General features: G+C 35.0%; 1 protein-coding gene across 1 annotated transcript in view; it reads left to right on the forward strand.

Annotated features, from left to right (window-relative positions):
• Window positions 1-22,943, forward strand: part of LOC115441432 — a 180,028-nt gene that overhangs the window by 84,056 nt on the left and 73,029 nt on the right. Inside the window, exons 3-10 of the mRNA XM_037443744.1 lie at window positions 5,135-5,185; window positions 9,864-9,905; window positions 15,954-15,998; window positions 16,640-16,684; window positions 17,871-17,912; window positions 18,284-18,328; window positions 18,827-18,871; window positions 19,624-19,668. Of these exons, the coding sequence (XP_037299641.1) occupies window positions 5,135-5,185; window positions 9,864-9,905; window positions 15,954-15,998; window positions 16,640-16,684; window positions 17,871-17,912; window positions 18,284-18,328; window positions 18,827-18,871; window positions 19,624-19,668 (360 nt within the window). The remainder of the gene's footprint in view (window positions 1-5,134; window positions 5,186-9,863; window positions 9,906-15,953; window positions 15,999-16,639; window positions 16,685-17,870; window positions 17,913-18,283; window positions 18,329-18,826; window positions 18,872-19,623; window positions 19,669-22,943) is intronic.

A 22,943-nucleotide genomic window follows, 5' to 3' on the forward strand; every position in this document is an offset into this window, starting at 1 on the left:
TAGTACTACTTCTTTATTTACTTTATAATCTTCCATTTATTTTATATCCAATATAAAATGTCTTTAGCTATATAAGCGACTTTATTTAAGTAATAATAATTAAATCTACGTGATATAAAGAATTTTATGTTATTATTTACTGAATTGGTGGAAATACTCTGGAAAATAACCTGACGTAAAACGTAATTAATATTTTAAAGATAGCAATGGTTCTTGTGAGCAAACCGCAGGCAATAAACTTAATTTGTCGCGGGCTTTTCTTTAGATTTATTGATGAACTACTACGACGTAGTGTATTGCTTTGTTGTTTATCTCAAGGTTAATCAACGAATGCCATGTACTCGCTAGAAAAATATTATTTATCATGACTTGGTCACAAACAGTTACAATTCTCTCTACTTTAAACTTAAAAATGTTTATGTTATATGCTAGTGAAAATGGCTTCAAAATCCATTGCGTGGTTAGGAGTAAGTGAATAAACCGTAAGGCAGACGTAGGTCGTGACTTCGAGTTGTATCTTCTGTTAATAGATTAATAATTTATATGAAAATTGTCTTTGCTTTGCCAAGTTTCGAAACCGTGTTTTGCGGACATAATTGATTAACTGTGTCTTTTCAAATGATACGTGTTTGTTTAAGATTTAAGGATTTTAGTTTTTAGAGATTTGAGATTTGTATTCAAGACGCAGATTTTACTATTAGTTAATTATAAAGTTAGTTTCGTGCAGATATGTAATTATAAAGAAAAATAAAGTTTTTAAATAAAAGTACATATTGACTAGCTTTTGGTCACAACTTCGCTTGCATAAATGAGTTTTACGGGATTAAAATTCTGCTATAAACACTGTATAATATAGAGTCTCAACTATTCCTAAACAAAATTTCATCGAAACGTTCGGCGGTTTATGAGTTCATCTCCTTTAGACAGACAGACGCGGCCAGGCATGTTATTTTATAATATGTTTGGATGACTTGAACACCTAATATGTTGAAGGGAGGTCTGAAGTGAATTTTACTTGGCTACTTACTATAGCCATAAAATGCGATAATACCTTATAAACCCAAACATCTCAATACAATTAATAAATGAATTTATAATAAAAATGATTTGACACTAACGAAGCTAAATAAATAACAATTCAGCGTTTATAATCACATAGTACCCGTTATCGGTCGATTTATTCCGAGATATAAAAGGAAGTTATTCTGTGAATCATTCTCATAGAATTTAAACCATCAGATATGTTTTCTTTAGAATTCAATAAGACTATTTTAATATTCATCTTATAAAGATTAAGAAGCGGTCTTGTGCAGCGTAAAGATTTTTTTTAGATGTTGCAATCTCGATGCTAGATATTGAAGTTAATAACCTACCAATTCGCTTTTATATAAATATATATTTAGATTTCTATCTAATGTATTATAATGATTGCCTTCATTAGGTCGCGGGAAGTTGCGGCATTAATAATAATATCAGCCCTGTATTATATACTTGCCCACTGCTGAGCACGGGCCTCCTCTACTACTGAGAGGGATTAGGCCTTAGTCCACCACGCTGGCCTAGTGCGGGTTGGTAGACTTCACACACCTTTGAAATTCCTATAGAGAACTCCTCAGATGTGCAGGTTTCCTCACGAAATTAAAGTTAGTAAAGTTGCGGCTTTACATTCTTATTTTATTAGCTCCTTTTTATATGTTCAGGGATAAAAGTAAAACGAATATATTTTTTTGAAATTTTGGTTTGTGATTATGAAATTTGCTTGAATGATGGTTAATGCAAGGAATTTTTGAGTAAAAGTTTTTTGATTAGCGATACTTTGTTTATGTTGCCAGGGTCTAAGTAGCTATGCGTAAAGGGTTTAAAGGATCTTCCGTTGTTAGGACTGCTTCCAAGAGTAAATGTTCAGGAGATATAAATGTTTCTTTGTAATTATGACAAAAATATGTAATTTTTATTGGTACTATTTTTCTTATTATTGACATATTACCGATCGTATAAATTTATTTGAAAAGATCAAATCTTAATTTTACATTAAGCGGATTCTAAATTGGAAGTATGCCTGCTATTCTGATTACACCAGAGAAAGGCAAGTTTCCAAAGCCTTATTTTATTCTTTCTTTATTGAGATGTCAGAAATCTGCATTCGAAAATAGTAAACAACTTTGAGGACATGCAATTTAAGAAATCTTTTTTAACAATTTGTTTTTTATTGATGGAGAGTATGTATGTAATTTAATGATTTTTTTAATACTACTTTCCAAGGATATATTATTTCAACATTTATAGCTGTTTATAGCAATAAAAATAAATCATTTTTTATTTCGTTTAGGGAAAATTGTAAGTTTAGAAAATTATAATTTTATCAAATTTATATAAAGTCATAATTTGCCCTGTTTCTTTCTCACATAAATGGAAATGAATAAAAAACTGCATTTTCTTCAACTGCACATTGCTTAAAAATATCTTTACAAACAAAATTACCCCTACTTGAATACAAAGTTGTTTCGCGTGAATATTTTGACTTACGCCCTTCAGAAAGTCTCTTTCTATTGGCCCAAACTTTTGGGTCCAATATTTGCGGGGAACAATAACCAATAAGGGTGTTAGAGAGCAGCGAGCTCTGAGCCGTAAATCATTCAAACAATGACCTTAGGATTTCGTAGATTGCAATGTTAACAGCTCAGTTGCGTTTAAATATTTGTTTGAATTAATGATTTTATGTTTAAGAATTTTTTTTCTTTAAGAATTTGGGATCTAATTTATTTTTTTTATATACGAAACTTTAAGATTATTGTTAAAAGTAAAGATGCTTATGATTGGATTTAAATGAAAATAGACACAGTTTGACAATTATACATTACTTTTTATCCCAAAATAGTGCATAGTAGGATTTCATTCTGTTAAAAGTTCTTTATGCGGTCAGAGCCACCAGGATCTAGATACAGGCGATGTGCCTAACCACTTCTAGAGTGGAAACTATTATGTTAGAAAGTGTTTTGGAATCTACTCAGTAGACGCGTCCACAAGCAGCCGAGTGAGTTGCTTGCTCCGAAGTAAAACAGGGCAAACGCACGAGAATATTTCACGGGTTTGTTCATAGGTAATATTTTCCGACGGTGCGTGGGAAGATTGATCAGAAGGGAGAAATATAGGCTTTTACTACTAAAATTAATTAAGTTTAGACAAAGGAGTTGCTTCTCGCCATTTTCACAGGCACCGAAAAACGCCACACCAAGTCTTTGTTAAGCATTTTTTTTTAAATTTTACATGCGTAGGGTGTGGCTATAATGATTCGTGACCACGCCTACTCCGCCCGATGTTAAAATTACGGGGACAGGGTGGTGTGGGTATATTGCTGGTAAGTCTAGAATACGCAGACTCCTAGGTCACCTGACCTAGATTCCCCGGTCCCCCGGGCTACATTTTAAATAGCGCGCCCTCGCTGCGCACACCCTCATTCTAGTGCGGGACATCGGGAGCGACGGACGACCCGTTGCATCGCGGTTTAAATTCCTACTATAGCACTGACTTGGATAATTGTCTTTCTTCTAGTGAGATTTTTTGAGTGAAATTTTCTAAGTGTGAAATTTTTTTTTTTTATTTAAAATAGTGTAATATAATTTTATTTTAAATTTATTATTGTGAAATAAATCAAAATTGAAACTTATTTCTTTTTTTATAAAATTTATTACGCGAACAAGTTGTTTAAAAGAATAATAAATTTTATTAAGTTATTGAAAAAAAACAAAATTTATTATTTTATTTAAAAATTAATAATTTTTATTAAGTTATTCAAAAAAATAAAATTTATTAACTCACTTTATATAATTTTTTTTTCTGTAAAAATTATTCAGTTACTTATTTTTTTAAGGTGTGGTATGATATTAAACTAAAAAAAAAACATTTTCCAGATATTTGTGATTGTTTTAATAATTGTTATAAGTGAACTCAATCTAAAAAAAATCAAAAAAATTTTTTTTTTTAATTCAAGATACCAATTTATTTATAAAATATGATTCGGTTATCCATCAATTGTATGCTCATGTTTTTTTTTATATTATTCCACATTGCTGCCTTCATAGCGTGGATCAATTACTTTTACCGATGCTATTAAAATCCCGCAATCGCGTCGTGTATTCGTAATTACGTATTAAAAAATATAAAAAACAATGGAAAAAATGAAGAATGGACTAAGGTATCACATGCTTATTTTTTACCCTATCTTTTATATGTTTAGAATAGGGGAGAAGCAATTTACCCACCTGATGGTTAGCCATAGTAGGTAATAGGTCACCTAAAACATAGCCATATCAGAAGGCTCCGGCCAACGCTCGGCATCCTACGATAAACTAATTAGTTATATTAATTATAATATCCCTCAAACTTGAACACAGTGGCGCTTACGCATTCCTTGGCAGTAGAAATAGCGCGGCAGAACCTAAGAGAGAATTTCGTACGCACCAGACTTATCATCCCAATTATAAATTTTTAAACAGTAAAACCTTTGCCAAAATATTATAATTCTTGATAGAAATATTATTTTCAATTAGAAAATTTAAATTAATGATGTTAAAAATCAAGATCATGACGACAATGTACTGAGGCGATTTTAATCAGTATTATTTAAGTTATTCTTTCTTAAAAGAAGATAAGCGAAGCGCTTCTGTTCACACATTTAGTTCGACGGTAGTTGATGAAGTCAACAGCTTCTGATGCTATGATATTTGCCCTAATAATATAAAACCAGTATGATTTAAATTTCTTTCTTAAGAGTAGGCCGTCGCAGAACTTCTGTTCACAAATTTGTTCCGACGGCAATTGATGAAGTCAACAGCTTCTGATGCTATGATATTTGCACTAATAATATAAAAGCAGTATGATTTAAGTTATTCTTTCTTAAAAGAAGACTGGCCAAGCGCCTCTCTTCACACATTCAGTCCGACGGCAGTTGATGAAGTCAACGGCTTCTGATGATGTCCGCTCAAACAATATAAAACCAGTATTAAGTTATTCCTTCTTAAAAGAAAGCCGGCGCAGAGCTGCTGGTTTAGAAAAGTGATCCGACGGCATTTGCTAAAGTTAACGGCTTCTGATGCTTATATGTCCAAAACTAACAATATTATTTTGTAAACAGGGAAGACGATCTGCCAAAGAAGAGCGCCACAGAGGCTGCCGCAGCGTCAACGTAAGTGCTCAATTTACTTAATTTAGATAGTTACTCTTATGAGAGATAAGGAGCTTCGTACTCGCCGACAGTACCTCAACTTCTTCGAGGCAGAGATAATTATGAATTAGCTATTTAAAATATAAGATCATATTTGACCGTGACTATGAACGCTGCAAAGTCTTCGAAACGTCGGGAGAAAATAATAATATAAAAACCGCGAAAAAATCCGTAAAATAGTTTTATTTTCAATGTCTAACATTCCCGTAAACATAAGAAATCATTATAAGACCATATTTTTAATTTATATCACAGATTTATATAGGAGAGATAGATAATGCGAGTGTGGCCGATAGCAGCCAACAGCACCTAAACTATGACGAAATCACAAGTATTTTAAAGAAAATATAGGATTATCTTAACCCGATGAGGAAACATTAGATTTATGGTAGTAGATGAAACTAAAATGGACCATATATTTATTCATCCATCCGATTTTATATATTTTATTGTTTAGTGTTTGTTTCATGCATATCCAGGTTACTTTTCTAATTCACTCTTTATTAACAGTGATGTGCGTGCACCAGTGCACTAATCTGAGTTGGTATATAAAGGACTTAAAAAGTAATTGTCATTTGATGGAGTTTTGCTGCTCGAAGTAGTCCTTCGGTAGTCATCTCTTAGGCAGCTAGTGAATGACTAGCAGGTTAGCTTCGCTAGGGCTCATATCTTCCTCACCACTGAGGATTTTGCGTTATCCTTTTATCTTCCTTACCAGTCCGAGCTCGTTTCTTTGGTTTACCTTTTGCCTTTTTTATCCCTAAATATATTTACATCTATTTACAATGTCCAAAGTTGACAAGTGATTTAAATAAAATTTTCTAAGAATAACAATTATTAATCCTATAAATTTTTACGGCGTATCATTAAGTATTTTTTGGTTATTTATGCCTCCGCTTTTAATTTTAATATATTCATACCTTTTAAAAGCAGGTAAGATTAGCACCGCAAAGATTAGAACTGTCTAGTAAGGAATTTGTCTCTTTTTACAATAAACATTTCTTTAAAAGATATAAATAAAATTCACGGTGAAAAATTAACATTAAGAACATTGTGTTTTGCAGATTCATTTTCTTAAATCTGGTAACTCTAAAGCTATTGAAATTATATGTAAAAGACGCATCTTCAATCATCTGATAGGATTATACCGGTCCATTTTTAACAACTTGTAATAAACAGTAAACACCCTCTGATTGTTGCGCATAATTGAAATGGTTAATATACACCGTAATTTATATCTTCTGATGTCCCAGTCTATAGAAAGTAACGGTTCATTAAATAGGGTTTCTTACCTTTCTAACAATTTATATGATTAATATTCTGAGAATTACAGCTTTTAGTTTTTAAATATCTGTCTTTTAACTGTGATGGTATATTCTATGCTACTTCTGGAAGGGTCCAACGGGGAAAACTAAAACATTTGCGCTTTAAAGAAGCTATTTCATCCTATTTTATAGACTGGGATCCAATAGTCCTTGGGATCGATTCAAACAAAACAAATATATTTTATTTACCTAAAAGCTATAGTATTAAAAGTAACACTACCCAATAACAGTTTTACTTATAAGAATTTCGCGATGCTATGTTCAATTACGCCTTGACTATTTTGCTCTTAAACTTTTAATCTCCGGCAATGTTTCACTTTGACAGCTATTTAAGCAATGCTTAACCACCTCTTAACGCTAAACCAAGTTTATAAGTAAAATTTTAAGAGTTATACGATTCAAGTCCGCAATCTGTCTTTTCAAAATGAAATGTGAATTCAGCACCTCTGAATAGCTGGAGATCGGAATTCCTGATCCGTTAGCAGGAACGCGCCCGACGGGATGGAAAGCCGAGCTCCGAGCTCACTTGTTGCTTCTCCGGGCTTTTCAAAGCTTAAGGCGTGTGTACATAATGTGTAAATATATGTTTGTGAAGACATGGGATGTAAGCAAAGGTATGATATAATTTTGGACATGAATCCTACAATTATGTAAGCGTTAGCGTGGAATGTTAATTAGTAAGTGTTCAAAAATTAGCTTGATGATAAACTGATATGATTTGACTGATGACTCGCCTATATCTTCGAAAGAGTTGGCAGAGGTATAACCACCCATTTTCGCCACGCGTGTTCTGTCCCCTGATGTAATAGGGAGCGAGTCTATCGGAATGAAAGACAAATTCCAGACAACCTACTCATACGAAGCATAAAAACCCAGACATGACTGCCCCACCTGGGACGCAAGGCCATGACATCAACAAGGTGTCCTCCGCGCACGTAATACACCTACACGGCCGGAACACTAGGCTAGGATGATAGGATACCAATACATAATATAATCGAGATATTATTGGGTTGGCAGGAACAAGCCACCTAAAATTAAGTAAATGTCTACTCTATAAACACCTACAATATCAGGGAATCCAGAATACGTCGCTGATTAAAAACATACGGATGTAAGCTAAGATGTTTTTGTTGGGTTATGACTATATATAAATAAAATTGAGTAAGATTTCTTTAATTCACATTTATGAATTCGTAGGCTATACAAACTATACAATATATTTTGACAAACTCAAAAGAAACAAAAACTTTTACAAGAATACCTTTAAATTTATAATACATGTTAAAATAAAATAAATAAATAAATAAAATACTTTATTTATCACGTAGGCGAACAAAGTTGCACTTATGATACGTCAAAACAAAGAATAAGAATAATTATTATTTCTAAACAACTATTAAAATTACTTATATAACTATGAGATTTTAAATTAGGAATAAAGTTTATACAAAAGACTAGGTACAAACCGAAGTAACCAGCTCGGGCTGGCAAGTAGGGGGAAATAGAAGGGTAACGCGTCGCGATCCTCACCGGCGAGGACATGAGCCCTAACCTAGCTAACCTACCAGCCTTTCACTAGCTACCTAAGTGATGACTACCCGAAGAAGAAAGGCAGAAAGAAACTCCGGGCTTTCTTTTTTGTCATCAATTGTTCAGTAAGTACTTCTTTTGTATTTTTTTCCAAGTCTTTCTTGTACATAGTCACAATAGTTATATAAGCTAATGCACGCACATCACCGTTAACATGGGATAAGATGAAATCCAATCGACTAAACCTGGAGCGGCATAAAATAAAATTAGCGATAGCAAATAAAAGAGAACATAGATTCATACTTAAATAACGGCGTACAGCGTGCATTCGCCTACATTTACAATCATAGTTTTCAATCATGAGAAAAGAAAAAAAATAGTGATATTGAACAGGCAAACACAACATGATCGGGTGGTCGTCTTTCAAAAATTACATTTCATTAAGATATGATATGATTATGTCAAATTAGAACTATAGAAATGTCATTATTATAAAAAAAAAGCATGTGAGACATGTAACAAAAGACATTTTAGGCAGTTATTTAATTACTAATGTGTGCTAACATGGTGGGTCATTGTGTGCAGGACAAACTTTCCAAACCGTCTTATCATTAAGGTAATCAGATACAGTATAATTGTAAATTTAAAGGTATCCTTTAAATGCGTTTATAAAGACATTATAATAAACCTTTAAATTTATCTTTATTCAACAGTTTTGATGCAAAAAATTCCAATTCATCAATATAGTTTTCTGTGAATTAGACATATCCACAGTCTAATCCAATTTATGGACAGCATGTCCTAACTATTTAAACAGCGTTTACTATTCAGTCAATATTATATTGCGGATTAACAAACCACGAACAGACCTGTTGCGCGTTTCCATTCAGCAATTCAAGCTCGCTGTACATGTGGTCTATAAAGTTACAAGCCGGTGTTAGTTTGGTGTATAGATCTATAGTTAAATGATCGGCCTTTAGGTGTATTTGTGACCTTACGAGCAATCACGCGTTCAATCACGAGATACATAGAAGCATCAACACCATTCTTATTGAACTGAATGATATATTTGCTATTATTTTATGGCAAGATGTAATGAGACACGAGATGGTATTTTGTCTGATTTATTCTATGTACAAAATGCTTATATACTAATGTGGTGCGTGACGTACGTGAGTTAACACTCATCCAATCTTATACTTCCGCTGTCGCTACATATACTTCCCCCTTTGAAAAAAGAAAAAAGTGAGTGAGCAATTTTCTCGCCTGATAGTTAACTTCTCGATGGATCAATCCAGTAACAGTCCACCCAGAACATTGAATAAAAGAGTGCTGCATTTTTCTACAATCTCATTTCTTCTACTCTCTCCTATGCCGCGCAGTTTCATAAGGTACAATGTTCTTTCAATCGGGGTTCTTTATTTGACTGCCCTCATTATACTAACTTAATACTATACATAACATGACTTATATACTAAGTACACACTGCACACACTACAACATATATTGTTGCTCTGTGGCAGAAATAAACATTTTTATGATAGTTAACAAGACCGATTTTTTGGATACAATCTATCCAATTTATACCAAAATTCATCATAGAACTTTAGCTTTAACTTGCTATATAAAATGAATATAGTTCTGTCCGAAAGTCTTTAGAACACAAACTTCTACATGTTGGATCTTACTCGTCTTAGTTCTTAGATCGCTGTCTTAGGCTGTAATTTTGTAATATTGTCTATCCTGGGGTTTATAATTATCTTCCTGTTTTTCTCTTACAGGTCTGGTGACGAACCAAAACCGAAAGGAGAGAGCGTTGTAAGGTATGTATAACTGGCACAGCGTCTGGAGTGACTGCTCTCCAAACATATTAAAGACGATCAAAAACCGAAGTCCTGAGAGATCTTGGTTGACAAACTAATCCGGTCAAAGTGGACATTTGAATTTACAAGTATTCATGTAATGGTGTAATCTGATACAATCCATTGTGAGAGTCCCCATCGATCCTACGAATGCAAAAACAATTAAGTCAAAGTCCGTAAATATGATTTTCTAATATTTTTAGCGTAACCGTTAGCTTTGCCTTTAGCTTAAACTAAATTTTAGAATTGCAATAATCTATAAAATTTATTTAACACAATTTTCCTTAAAAAATTCTGAGATAAAGGTATTGTTAAAGCTAAGAACGGCTTGATTTGTATTATAAAAAAAATATATAAACTATCACTTTAATTTAATGTAATTATACGATTATTTTATACAATCCGTCTATAGAAAGTTTCACAACAACCCGATGGCTTGCCCTCGTCATACGCGGTCAATTCCGCACGTACTCCGCGATGTTCGTTCGATTCCGCACGCACTCCGCGAGGTGCGGCCGATTCCGCGCGCTCTCCGCGAGGTGCGGCCGATTCCGCGCGCACTCCGCGATGTTCGGTCGATTCCGCGCGCACTCCTTAGAGGTGCGGCCGGTTCCGCCCGCACTACGCGATGTTCGTTCGATTCCGCACGCACTCCGCGAGGTGCGGCCGATTCCGCGCGCACTCCGCGATGTTAGTTCGATTCCGCACGCACTCTGCGAGGTGCGGCCGATTCCGCGCGCACTCCGTGATGTTCGTTCGATTCCGCACGCACTCCGCGAGGTGCGGCCGATTCCGCGCGCACTCCGCGATGTTCGTTCGATTCCGCGCGCACTCCGCAAGGTGCGGCCGATTCCGCGCGCACTCCGCGAGGTGGGCCGATTCCGTGCGCACTCCGCGATGTTCAGTCGATTCGGCGCGCACTCTGCGAGGTGTGGGTGTGTACCCATAAAGAACACTAATGATGTGAGTTTCGTTCAGATAACGAGACTAATCTTATTAAGACGGCTATTGTAAACAAAGAAGACACGAGAGAATGCACGAATAAAAACATATCGAAACACGCTCATTACCGGAATGAATGAATGCCAATGAATGGAGACGATGCAATACTTCTTCTTCTTCTTAATACTTCTTTATCGTCATGCAGCATAGGTACAATCTATGCGTCAACATGCATTTGGACTCTAATTTGTGCAGTATAAGATAAAATATCGAGTACGATTGGCCGGTATCCAATAATCGTGATTAAAAATATGCTAAGAAATACCTTGCAAAGACACATGTCCTGATGGAACACGTATGTAGCACACCACTGCCAGTGGTTCACAGACTTAAAACTTAAAAATACTTTGATGAAAATTATATAATTCTTCATTAAATGAATATGTGCTAACGCGGAGGAAATAAATATAAATATAATCAAATTATTTTTAAAAATATAATGTGTGATGTGTCTTCGTTGTGGGAATTTTGGCAGTTATTGTCAAGAGAAGGTGCTTATGAAACAAAAGATTCAATAAATTGCGCGGCAAATTAGAAAATTTAAGAAAACTTAACGAAAATATAAATTTTATATAATTGTCAATTGTTTGAAATAACTGTCAGCGATTGAGAGAATGCGCGTTGCAAATTCATAATTAAGACGGGACAGCGTCTATCGGGGCAACTAGTTTAGAATAAAATTGATTTTGCGTCGTGGCGGGGGCATATTCCTAGGTTTTGTTGGTGATTGTTGACGGACAGCCGAAGGAGGTTCTAGAATGCAGTGGGTAATTTTTTCAGGGTAATCAGAAAGAGAGTGCTAGGACAAATCGATACGGGATTGATCCTTCTTGCTATTAGAGACGTAAAAGGCACTTTTTGAAGATCGCCAGTATCTCCCTTCTTCTTAATAAGAGGCGCGTAGAGAATTTCCCACGAAATTCTCGGTATACTGTAAAAGGCCTTCAGCTAGTAGCTGATACGCTAGAGATGCCAGAAGAACCGTTGATTCTTTAGACTTAACCTTGCAGCCAAATTGATGACGTGCATATTACCAGGGGAACATGAAATTGTCTTTGATGTAATAAATCGAATAAAGGATTTTAGTATACTTTTTTATGCTGTGGTAGTTTAAGTAGGCCATAGGACGCGGCCCAGTGTGGAAATCGTCCGTTTCTTACCATCTCTATAAGTGGTGTATTGGTAGGTTGTAAGACCGGTGACAATGATATAACAATGTACGCGGAGTTACCTATAAAGATCGAATGAGGGCCTATGGGGCGGTACTGTTTATTGCACCAGGAAAACAGGAGAAACTCTTCCCAAGTGTCACATAGGGTCTCGAAGATATTTGTATCGATGGCATAATTCGCCAGAGCTTCCAATCTACGAACATATGACAGTAATTATTGCATGTCAATATATATTCCAAAGCGTCACAAATACGTTTCCATTTTCCATTAAATCGCCGCCGGCGCTGAGCTGCCGATCAAAAATCATCAGCACGCTGTCGCCGGCATTTTTTATAGCACGTCCATGTCTACTTTGTACCTTTGTAAAATAAACAATCGCCTATCACATTGTCAAAGCATGAGCAATATGTGCAACTCACAAAGTTCAGCAATTTTTACGTTAACTTCTAACACATGCAATCTGTCCTAACTTTATGATATTACAATTTATTTATTTCAATTAGAACGGATAAACCAGTTACAGTAATTAAGTTAATAATAACAATATATAACTATAGTAAAATATGAAACAGATCAATAATCGACTTAATAACTACAAGAAGTATGTGGATCATGAGTTAATTTCACAATAATGCAAACATTCATACTGGATCACGTTTCAATCAGCAGAAAAAACGTCAAAATCTGGTGGGAGAGCATTAAGAGCGTTGAGAGTTCGTGGAATCGGTGATCTAGAACGTGCTACAGTACGGCACCGCGGGACGGCAAACAGGTTGTGCGTCCTACTACGACAATACTTGTATAGTCAAAGAGCCTACAATACCGCGTATCTAGTACTTCCAAATACCGCGTAAGTGACAAAGTCAAATCGAGATTTACCCACACATCATACATTTATCCCCAAAGGGGTAGGCAGAGGCGCAACCAGGACACCCACTTTTCGTCAAGTTTGTCCGGTCCCAGAATGTGATAGGGGCAAACCTAATGCTATATCGGGCACAAATTCCAGACTCCGGGCTGATATTGAGCAGAAAAACCCAAATATCTATTTGCATTTATATTCATCGAGATTTTTAAATAAATTACAAAGTATTCTTCAACACTTTCCGTTTTAACTCTTCTCAGAATGGCTCCTTACTTACACATTACATACCAATGCTAGTCACGCGATACGTATTGTACTATCTCTAACGGTTACTAAAATTATGTGGGGCTCTCACTTACAACTTTTATGTGGTACGATGGGACTGCGTGGTGTATTTGCAGTTGAGGTTTAACAAATTAAGAAAATACCTAAAGACGATAGAATAGATACCTCCATCATCAAAAAATAATTATCAAATAACCAATTACGCTTTCTCTTTCCATATCAGGATAATAAACATTATAATTTAAAAATGTTTTTTATAAATTATTTAGATAAAAGACCGATATGATTCTAGTTACGGATCACTTTGATTGACTAACTTATTATCTAATTATAAGATAATATGCGTAGGAACACAACGGATAATTAGTTTCCTGGTTAAATGTATTTCGAATTATAATTTGAACATCAAAGTCAGTTTGCAAATTTCAACGGACTGGACGTGACGGACATGTAGCTTCAAAATCAATTCCAAATTTGCTACACGATTAGTTTATGCCCTAGCAGGCATACTTATACGGAAAAGGAGAAATGATCTTTACTATGTGTATTATAAATGCGAAAATGTGTTTTCCGCGGCTTTACGGAACATTGTAACACCTTTTATACAAACAAATTCAGGATTGCCTAGTGACAGCTATTTATATAAGAAATTTACGTGTTGCTTGCGACTTCGCCCGCATGAGGAGCCTTCTCCGCTGATATAGTCCCTAAATAACTGTAACAGCCCATTGCGTAATTTGTACGACATCTTCTTTCTATATATATAAAAACGAATCCCTATTTCTCTTGGTCACGCCATCACGAATGAAGGGCTGGACCGATTTCATTATTTTTTTTGTTGTATTTGTTATTGTCAGAAGAAGGTTCTTATGAAAGAAAAAATTCAAAAAATTGCGCGAAAAATTAGAAAATTTAAGAAAACTTAACGACAATATTAATTTTACCAAACTGTCAGCGATCGACAGAATGCGCGCGTTCATACATAGTTAAGACAAGACAACGTCTGTCGGGTCAACTAGTCGTCTATAAAACAGTTAAAAAAAAATATTTCCCATAGCAGCAAAATGCCGAAATAAATAGTATATTTTGAATATATTTTTTTAATTAGGTATTAATAATGTCATAAATAAATAAAAAGAACTTTTTTAAATGTAGTAAAATAAACGTAAAATAGATGGAGATTTTATGCAAATAAAGACATAATATATGTCTATAGTTAATCAGTGATCACTGACCGTTCACGCTGCCGGCGAAAACTCTCCACTAGTGATCGCATTGACAAGACCTATCAAAATACTCGGGTTATGTTTGCTTGTCATTCAGATTCAGAATACGCGCCGGGAGGGACTAGCTAATTCTCTGATAGTTATTTTGACAGTGCATAACAAGCAGACGGCGATAGCCTAGCTGGCTGTGAAACGGACTGCCGAGACGAATGTCCGCAGGTTCAAATCCCAAGGGCACACACCTCTGATTTTTCTAAAAAAAATATTGTGTAGTCTTTATAAATTATCGCTCGCTTTAACGGTGAAGGAAAAACATTGTGAGGAAACCTGCATACCTAAATTCTCTATAGGAATTTTCAGGGGTGTGTGAAGTCTACCAATCCGCACTAGGCCAGCGTGGTGGACCAAAGCCTAAACCCTCTCAGTAGTAGAGGAGGTCCGTGCCAGCAATAGGACAGTATATAATACAGGGCTGATATTATTATTATTATTATATAACAAGCACGCAACGCGCCGCGTCGCGTTTAAGACGAAAGAAATTGGCATACAGATTACCATTCTGTGGTAATTTCAAGAACGTAAAGTAATCGGCCGAGTTCTGAGTTCACAATGAATAAGGGTCCACTCGTACACTCGCTATAGTCCAGCGACAAAACTATAATCGCTTCTCTGTGCTAGTGAACTCGATTCTAGTTCTTAGCTATTGTCGCTGCACAATCATCGTTAGACAAGTGCCATAAGCCATAACATTGCGGGTTTGGTATTAGTTCTAGCTTATTGGAAAAAGGATTTGACTTTTTTAGGGTTTCTCAGAAGTAACCCGTATTGGATCTCATTGTTATCCGCCTGCCTGTCTCTGAAGAAACTTATTCTCAGAAAGTAAAGATGTATCAATTTGAAATTTCTATCCAATGCTCAGATCTACGGTTCTTTTGCGCGAGTTTGATTCGCTCTAGATTTTTGTAACTACCCCCCTGATGAAAATTCCCCTAGATAATAATATGTTAAAGGCTATGAAAAAGAAACATTTCAACAAAAAAATATACTTACCGCCTTCAGAAACCGATAAAAACCAAAAAATAATTTAATATTACGTACATACTGGTTACCAGTTTTGTAGTTAGCGACTAATTAAAATTGCTAGTTAGGGTGCTAGGATCACACCTCTATCCCATAAGGGTAGGCAGAGACTCTGTATTGCCACTTTGTATGATTCTGGTCACTCCCACTTCTTCCACCTTCATCAATATTGTAATGCAATTCCGCCGGTTCAGGGTACTTTTGACCTGGCCTTTACTAAGAATGTCAGATATCTGACGTTCGATGCGGTCGACCCCTACCGGCTCTTCCACATTCGCCTTATCCTCTTTGTAAGTCTCCTATCATCCATCCTCTCCAAATACCTAAGCTACCCTACTCATATCAATTTATAAGACTATAACTAAAATGTATCCCACAGATCTGCTCCTGAGGACTCTCAGCAGCGTCCGATCCCAGATTCCGGGTAAGAATCATTAATATTGAATTAGTTAAATGGATATAGTCAAAGACATTAAACTTTATAATAATTAGTTGAATGGATATATCCAAAGACATTAAACTTTATAATAATTAGTTGAATGGATATGTCCAAATACATTAAACAGTATAATAAGTTATGGACATAATCGAACATCAGGACCAAATTTGTGCTCCAAAAGTTTGATCCATTGGTAATAAGTCATTGTCCTATTGTAAATGTTCGTGTGACAAGATGCCATAGCGTCCTTAGATATTAATACAAAAAATATATATTTACAGAAAATATGCTAAAATGCGCATTAAAAAGTGTAAATCACGATATAGAATAAAATATAGAGTATTTTACAGTGATGTTTTGCTATTTCATCGTAGATTGAGTAGCCATTGCACGCCAAAACTTTTATATGATCACCTTACCAATCTCCGCTCTATATATACTAAGAATTCTTTAGATATATCCCATCTGTGGTTAAACAATACCATTCATGAAATCGTCATCGATCATAAACGTTTACGACGACGCTATCTATCGTTGTCGTTATCGTAAACGTAACCAAATTATCTTGAACTCTTTATTTGGCGTCAGTACTATCACTACTAACTGTAATATAATATTTTCAACAGGTCTTCTTCGGAGGAGCCAGCGCCCAGCACTTCACGAGGTTCTGGGTAAGTAACATCTCCGAAAAAATACAAAAATCTATTATCAAATTTAACGTTCGAGAAATACTTGCGGGTCAATTGATGGAATTATCATCAAGTTATAGTTTACGAATTTGATATTATCTGTATTTGTATATATATTTAATGTAGACATATTTATTTTACTTTTACTACTAAGTATTGTAAAGTTAGCATCAATATCATATAATGATGTATCAGGAAATAAAAGGCTTTTTTTATTTTATTTTATTACTTCTATTAATTATTTTATGGTATACTAGCTTTTGCTCGCTGCTTCGCCCGCGTGAAGGAGTTTTCCGGGATAAAAGTCCCACTATATATTTTTCCGGGATAGTAGCCTATAACCTTTCCAGGGTCTTATACTATCTCCATACCAAATTTCGTTTTGTTATACCACGTTTTAAGTCACGTCCCGTTTTTGTGGGAACGGGATAAAAAGTATCCTATGTCCGTCTCCTGGTTCTAAAGCTACCTCCCTACCAATTTTCAGCCAAATCGTTTTAGCCGTTCTTGAGTTATAAATAGTGTAACTAACACAACTTTCTTTTATATATATTGATATATTTTTTGTTCTTACATAGGTACTACTTTTAATGTATTGACGTGCACCTACTATGTTTTTATCTATACACCACATCAGGTTGGCAGGTAGATAATACGTTTGGCATTAAGTCCGTCTTTACATGATAATATGTGCAATAAATAAATAAAAATCGTTAAAAGTATTGTCAAGTTTATGGCCCATCTAAATTGTAATCCATTGTAAACTTGTAAGTTGTAACTGATAGTAACTGAGTCTCGTAAATAATAGTTCAAAGGAATGTCTGTGATAGGGTGCATTACTACCAATAAAAATTGTTTTTTTTATTAGAAACACAATTTTTATTTCTCTAGGCCTACAGACTTTAAAATTATGACTAATAACTTTAGTGCAAAATTAAAAAAAAAATATGTTTTAATTTGTGACTATTTTATAATAAAACAATTACCAGACGACGTATCTTCCTAATAAAGAGGTTATAAAAAAAAACAGAATAAAATGTATGGAAATGCCGAATCATTTTGCATAGGTGATTTTGAACGTGTTAAAAATGTATGATGACCATGTAGAACTTTATTTTAAAAATATCTGCAGTTTTTACCGCAATTATAAATAAAACATGTTCAACAGGTCCTCTTCGGATTTACCACCGAGCTCTTCAATCAATTACAAGTGAGTATTGTTTTTAATTATACTTTTTGATTGACTCTAAAATAGATATAGTCGATGGCGAGCGCCAATGGTAGCACGCGACTAATATGCCAAGCTTTATATATGTATCTTTTTTGGGCTTCACTTCCTTTAACATGTGTAATAAATGTACTTTACCATGGGAAAATAGTAGTGGGGTCATAAAACAGTTGCCAAAAAGGGGCACACGGCTATCCGTGTTATATCTATATATAACCGGTCCTGAATGGCACGTTATAGGTCATATTTTGTTTAATAAATAATGACAAGTTAACCATTCAAAGCTTGCCCTGCCTTTTCAATTTATCCGCCCATACATATGTTGCATTGTACAGTGTATTTACAACTAACAGGAATCTACAAGAAGATTCGCAAACGAGCACTTCTGAAGCATTCGAGTGAGTATCTTAAATTAGTTTTTAATCTTAACGATATAACATTGACAGAAATCTTTCCGTTAGAAATAATAGTAATCTATACCTTATAGCCCATTTTTATTTTTAATTATTCGATATAATAATTATATTAATCTTGTATTTTATGACTGCTTCGGTGGCGTAGTGGTATTGCATGCGCGGTACGGCAGAGGTCCTGGGTTCGAATCCCAGGTCGGGCAAACTGATATTTGGGTTTTTCCGCTCAGTATCAACCCGGAGTTTGAAATTTGTGTCCTATATGGCGATAGGCTCGCCCCCTATCACATCATGGGACGGAACACACTTGGCAAAAAGTGGGTGGCCTGGTTGCGGCTCTGCATACCCCTTCGGGAATAAATGCGTGATGTTGTGTGTGTGTATTTCATACTGTACCACTTCTGGGCACCGTCTCGGGTTGGCAAGCTTCTAATAATATTGTATTAATTTACAACTATTAATTAAAATTGTATTATTCTACAGGTTAATACCGATAGAGCCACAACAGGGTGCCGCCTGTGCTTGGGAGTAAGTAGTATTTATAAAATACTTATATTATTTTACATTGTTATATGTTAAATAATGGAAAGGTTGGGGGCAAAAGACCCAGAGGTCGAATTCCGAAAAGATGGTTGGACCAGATCTCCGGACAGTTGGAGATTCTCACCAGCACCGCCCTTCATCAGACGATGGATCGTATCAACTGGAAACAGATTTTGAAACGTAGAAGGATTCACGATTCTCAGTTATGGAGGAACGATTAAGAAGAATAATATGTTAATAAAGAACATAATATAACGATCCATATATTATAGTTAGATGCTAAGATACATAAATACAGGGTTTTATACTAGATTGTAAACCTGTGTTCATACATCATTGTAACATAGATATTATTTAAAATGAAACAGCTAAACATTGAGCAAGAAGTAGGGGAATAGGGACTTCGTAACAATTTCAGAAAAAGTAACATAATTTCAGATAGATTTGTTTAATTACTTAAATAATTATAGAAATCAGAGAAAATGTATTACTAACAATACGATATAGATATATCAGATGCGTATTTTAATGAACGTAGTAAAGAAAGATAATGATTCCAAATATAACTTAACATTTAAAAATAAAGTTATATCAAATACCCCAAACAGCCAGTTTATTTATGGTTTTACTTTATGAAATAAAGTACATTGTTAACATCCCAAAAACATCTTACGCCTTAATAACTGTTATTATTTGCTTTAATTTTAGTATTAGTATAATATTCCTATTTTCAACAGGCCAGTCCCGTTCGAGCAGCTGCTAGCGTCTGCTGATAATTTGGCGTAAGCATAACCGCTGGTTTCATTTAAACACGTACAAGGTGTCCGATAAATAATTTCATTTTTGTTTCATCTAATGCTTAAAAACACGCGCGTGAAGCCGACGGCATATGACAGCGCAGTTCTTACAAATGTTGTTGGTATTAAACGGTTTAAGACGCGGTGCGCGGTTCTTTTGTACCTAAGGATTTTAAAAAATGATCCTTACTTGCGTTAAAGTTTCGCAGCAGTAATGTATCGGTTTGGGCTACTATATAATGTATATGGGTGCGTTATCACCGCCCCATGCTTTGTGTGCATAACGGAATCCGGACAGTAACTGTTAATTCGGAACGATATAATGTGAAAAATCCCAATTCCTTCATTCCTTCTCTACAAAAGTACTCGAAAGTACATGGCGCGATGTCGTCCTAAAATTTACACGCGCCCGTTTAGAAGAATGCAGAGTGAACGATTTGCATTCAGATAATTTTTTTTTCAAAATGATTGTCTATAAAATAATTTTTAAGTCACAATATACAAACGAATTGGATTTATATTATTTATTTTAAATACGGAAATTATTTATAGGACACCTTAAATTATTAAAAAAATAATATTACCGTTATATACTACATGGTTTTGCTCACTGCCTCGCCCGCAAAGGTTTAGGATAAAATCCCCAACCCCAATATAACAGGATGAAACTATATTTAGACTTAAGTTGACCTCTTCACTCCATCTGAATCATGCAAACTCCACGAATAATCATCTTCAATTCATTTTCACGAATCATTCCATCCGTCATGAGTAGGAAGGGTAGGTATCTTCCACAGGCCTGTTACCGCGGAGGAGCATCAGACTTCAAATACTTAAAGTAAGAATGGTTTCATGTTAAGTTCCCCTTTACTTTAACATATCATTCATACTTTCATTACAATTAGAAACTAGCTTATGTAGGCGGCATCTCCCGTGCATGTTTTGATTTACCGATAGCTTATATAGCGTGAATGCGTCGGTGGAGTAGCAGTAGACCGCGCACGGTACGACCAAGGCGATTAAATTTCGAGTTCGAATCAAAAGTCGCGCAAACTGATGAGATTTGCTGAGTATCGGTCCGAATTCTGGAATTGTCCTCGCCGCCCTTTACATAACACATTATATAGTTAGCGGAATGACGGTTTACACCTTAGCCCACCCTATAAAAATGAAACACGTGTGTAGATAGCTTCGATACCGACCAAATAATAACCCTAATACAGCGCATGTATTTTTACGTTTTTCGCTTTTAGGTTATAGTTTTAGGCTATACGTCTAAATTTTCATAATTAATTGGAGTCGGTTAAAATATATTAGTTAATTTTGTGATGTAAAGTTATTTTTAATGCACTTAGGTATAAATTATACAATATACGCCGTGATTTTATAGTCGTTTTAGAACCGAAAATGTTATATTCTGTATCGATAATAGAGATTAAAAAAAAATATCAATGTAATAAAATGAAAATATTTTTTTTTATAAACATTAAAATTAACGTTTACGAATAATAAATGAGATTTCGTGGTACATACATACATAGTATCACGCCTCTATCGCATAGAGGTAGGCAGAGACTATGGATTGCCACTTTGCACGATTCTGGCGTACTTCTCGCGCTTCCTCCACCTTCATTAATCTTTTCATGCATTCCCGCCGGTTCCGGGTATTTTTGACCTGGCCTTTACTGAGAAAGTCAGATCTCTGACATTCGAAGGTTCGGTACGGTCGACCCCTACCGGCTCTTCCATCCACATTCGCCTTACAAACCCTCTTTGTCAGTCTCTTATCATCCGTCCTCTCCAAATGTCCAAACTACCTTAGCACACCCTTCGCAATTTTTGTAATTACATCCTCTGTCACTCCACACATATCCATGACCATAGTATTCCGCACGCTATCATTCATAGTCACCCCACACATACTTCTTAATGCTCTCATTTCCACTGCTTTAATTTTACTTTCATGCTTTTTCTGCCATACCCAACTTTCACTACCATACCATAGTGGGCAATAACACTCCTCAATAGATAGCCAGTCGTTCTTTTTTGGACACTTTGCTACCCATAAAGGTATGCAGCGCCCCATTCACCCGATTCCCTACACTCACTTGTCTATCTATATAACTATCATACCTACCATCACAAAAACACAACCCAGATATACAAACTCTCTTACTTGCTGTAGCCTCTCATATTATAATATTGCATTCTGTCATGCTATCGTCCCTTTCAAACAACATAACTTTCGTCTTACTAACATTTACTTTCATATCCTTTCTCCCAAAAGCAACAATTGTCACTAACCTTCTGTAAATCTTCCACCGATGACGCAAGAATTACTTGATCGTTAGCGTAGAGTAAACAATTGAGTGACAACTCATTCATCCTCAGCCCTCAAACTCGTGGTAATGCAACTAAATCGCACGTACTACTACGATTACTACTATTAACTATTATTATAAAACTCGAACGAGTGAAAAGTACCATCAAAAACTATTTTTAAATTACCAACAGTACAATTAATTCACTATTTTTTTTATCCTACAAATTGTTCTAAGTAACCACATTTTGGTTCCAAAAGGACTATAAAATCACGGTGTATTATTATTTATTACTTCTTAAGGTTTTAAGATATTTTCGTCTTCAAACTTATCTTTATTGTATCATTTCGCGGGTTTAGTTTATCATTTTATTTCAAACTATTGTTATTCAATATTGGATTTTAGAGTTTATCACAATGCATTTAAAATTTCATCTTATTCAAGCAAGAAAATAATATTGTAGAATCAGCCACATACCTAGTTCAACAAACTGATCACTTCTTATCGACTTTTCTGTTCTTAACATTTCCCTTCACAAAAATCAAATAAAAGGATTTATTCACAAAAAATCGAATTACTTCAAACAAAATTTTTTCAATTAAAATCTAACGCGTATAACCGATATAAAATTCCGAATTTGTTCAACTACTTATGTGACTGATTGTAAATTAATTCTTAAGATAATACCTATATACGAAATGTCATCAAAATCAACACCGCATATTCACACATCATCATATATTACACCATATAGGCTAAGTAATAAAACCTAACATGGAAATTAAAAACTCCATCATGCTAATATGAATCACAATTGGTCTTGTTTCACGACGACGAAGTACTTGACATAAAACATGACGTACAGACAAGCTTTCAGATTTATAGTTTATATTGATAGAATTGGTAGTGGGCACCTGATTATTCAAATTATACGATAAT

This window comes from Manduca sexta, chromosome 27, assembly GCF_014839805.1.
Source record: "Manduca sexta isolate Smith_Timp_Sample1 chromosome 27, JHU_Msex_v1.0, whole genome shotgun sequence".
NCBI classification, from domain to species: Eukaryota; Metazoa; Arthropoda; class Insecta; order Lepidoptera; family Sphingidae; genus Manduca; species Manduca sexta.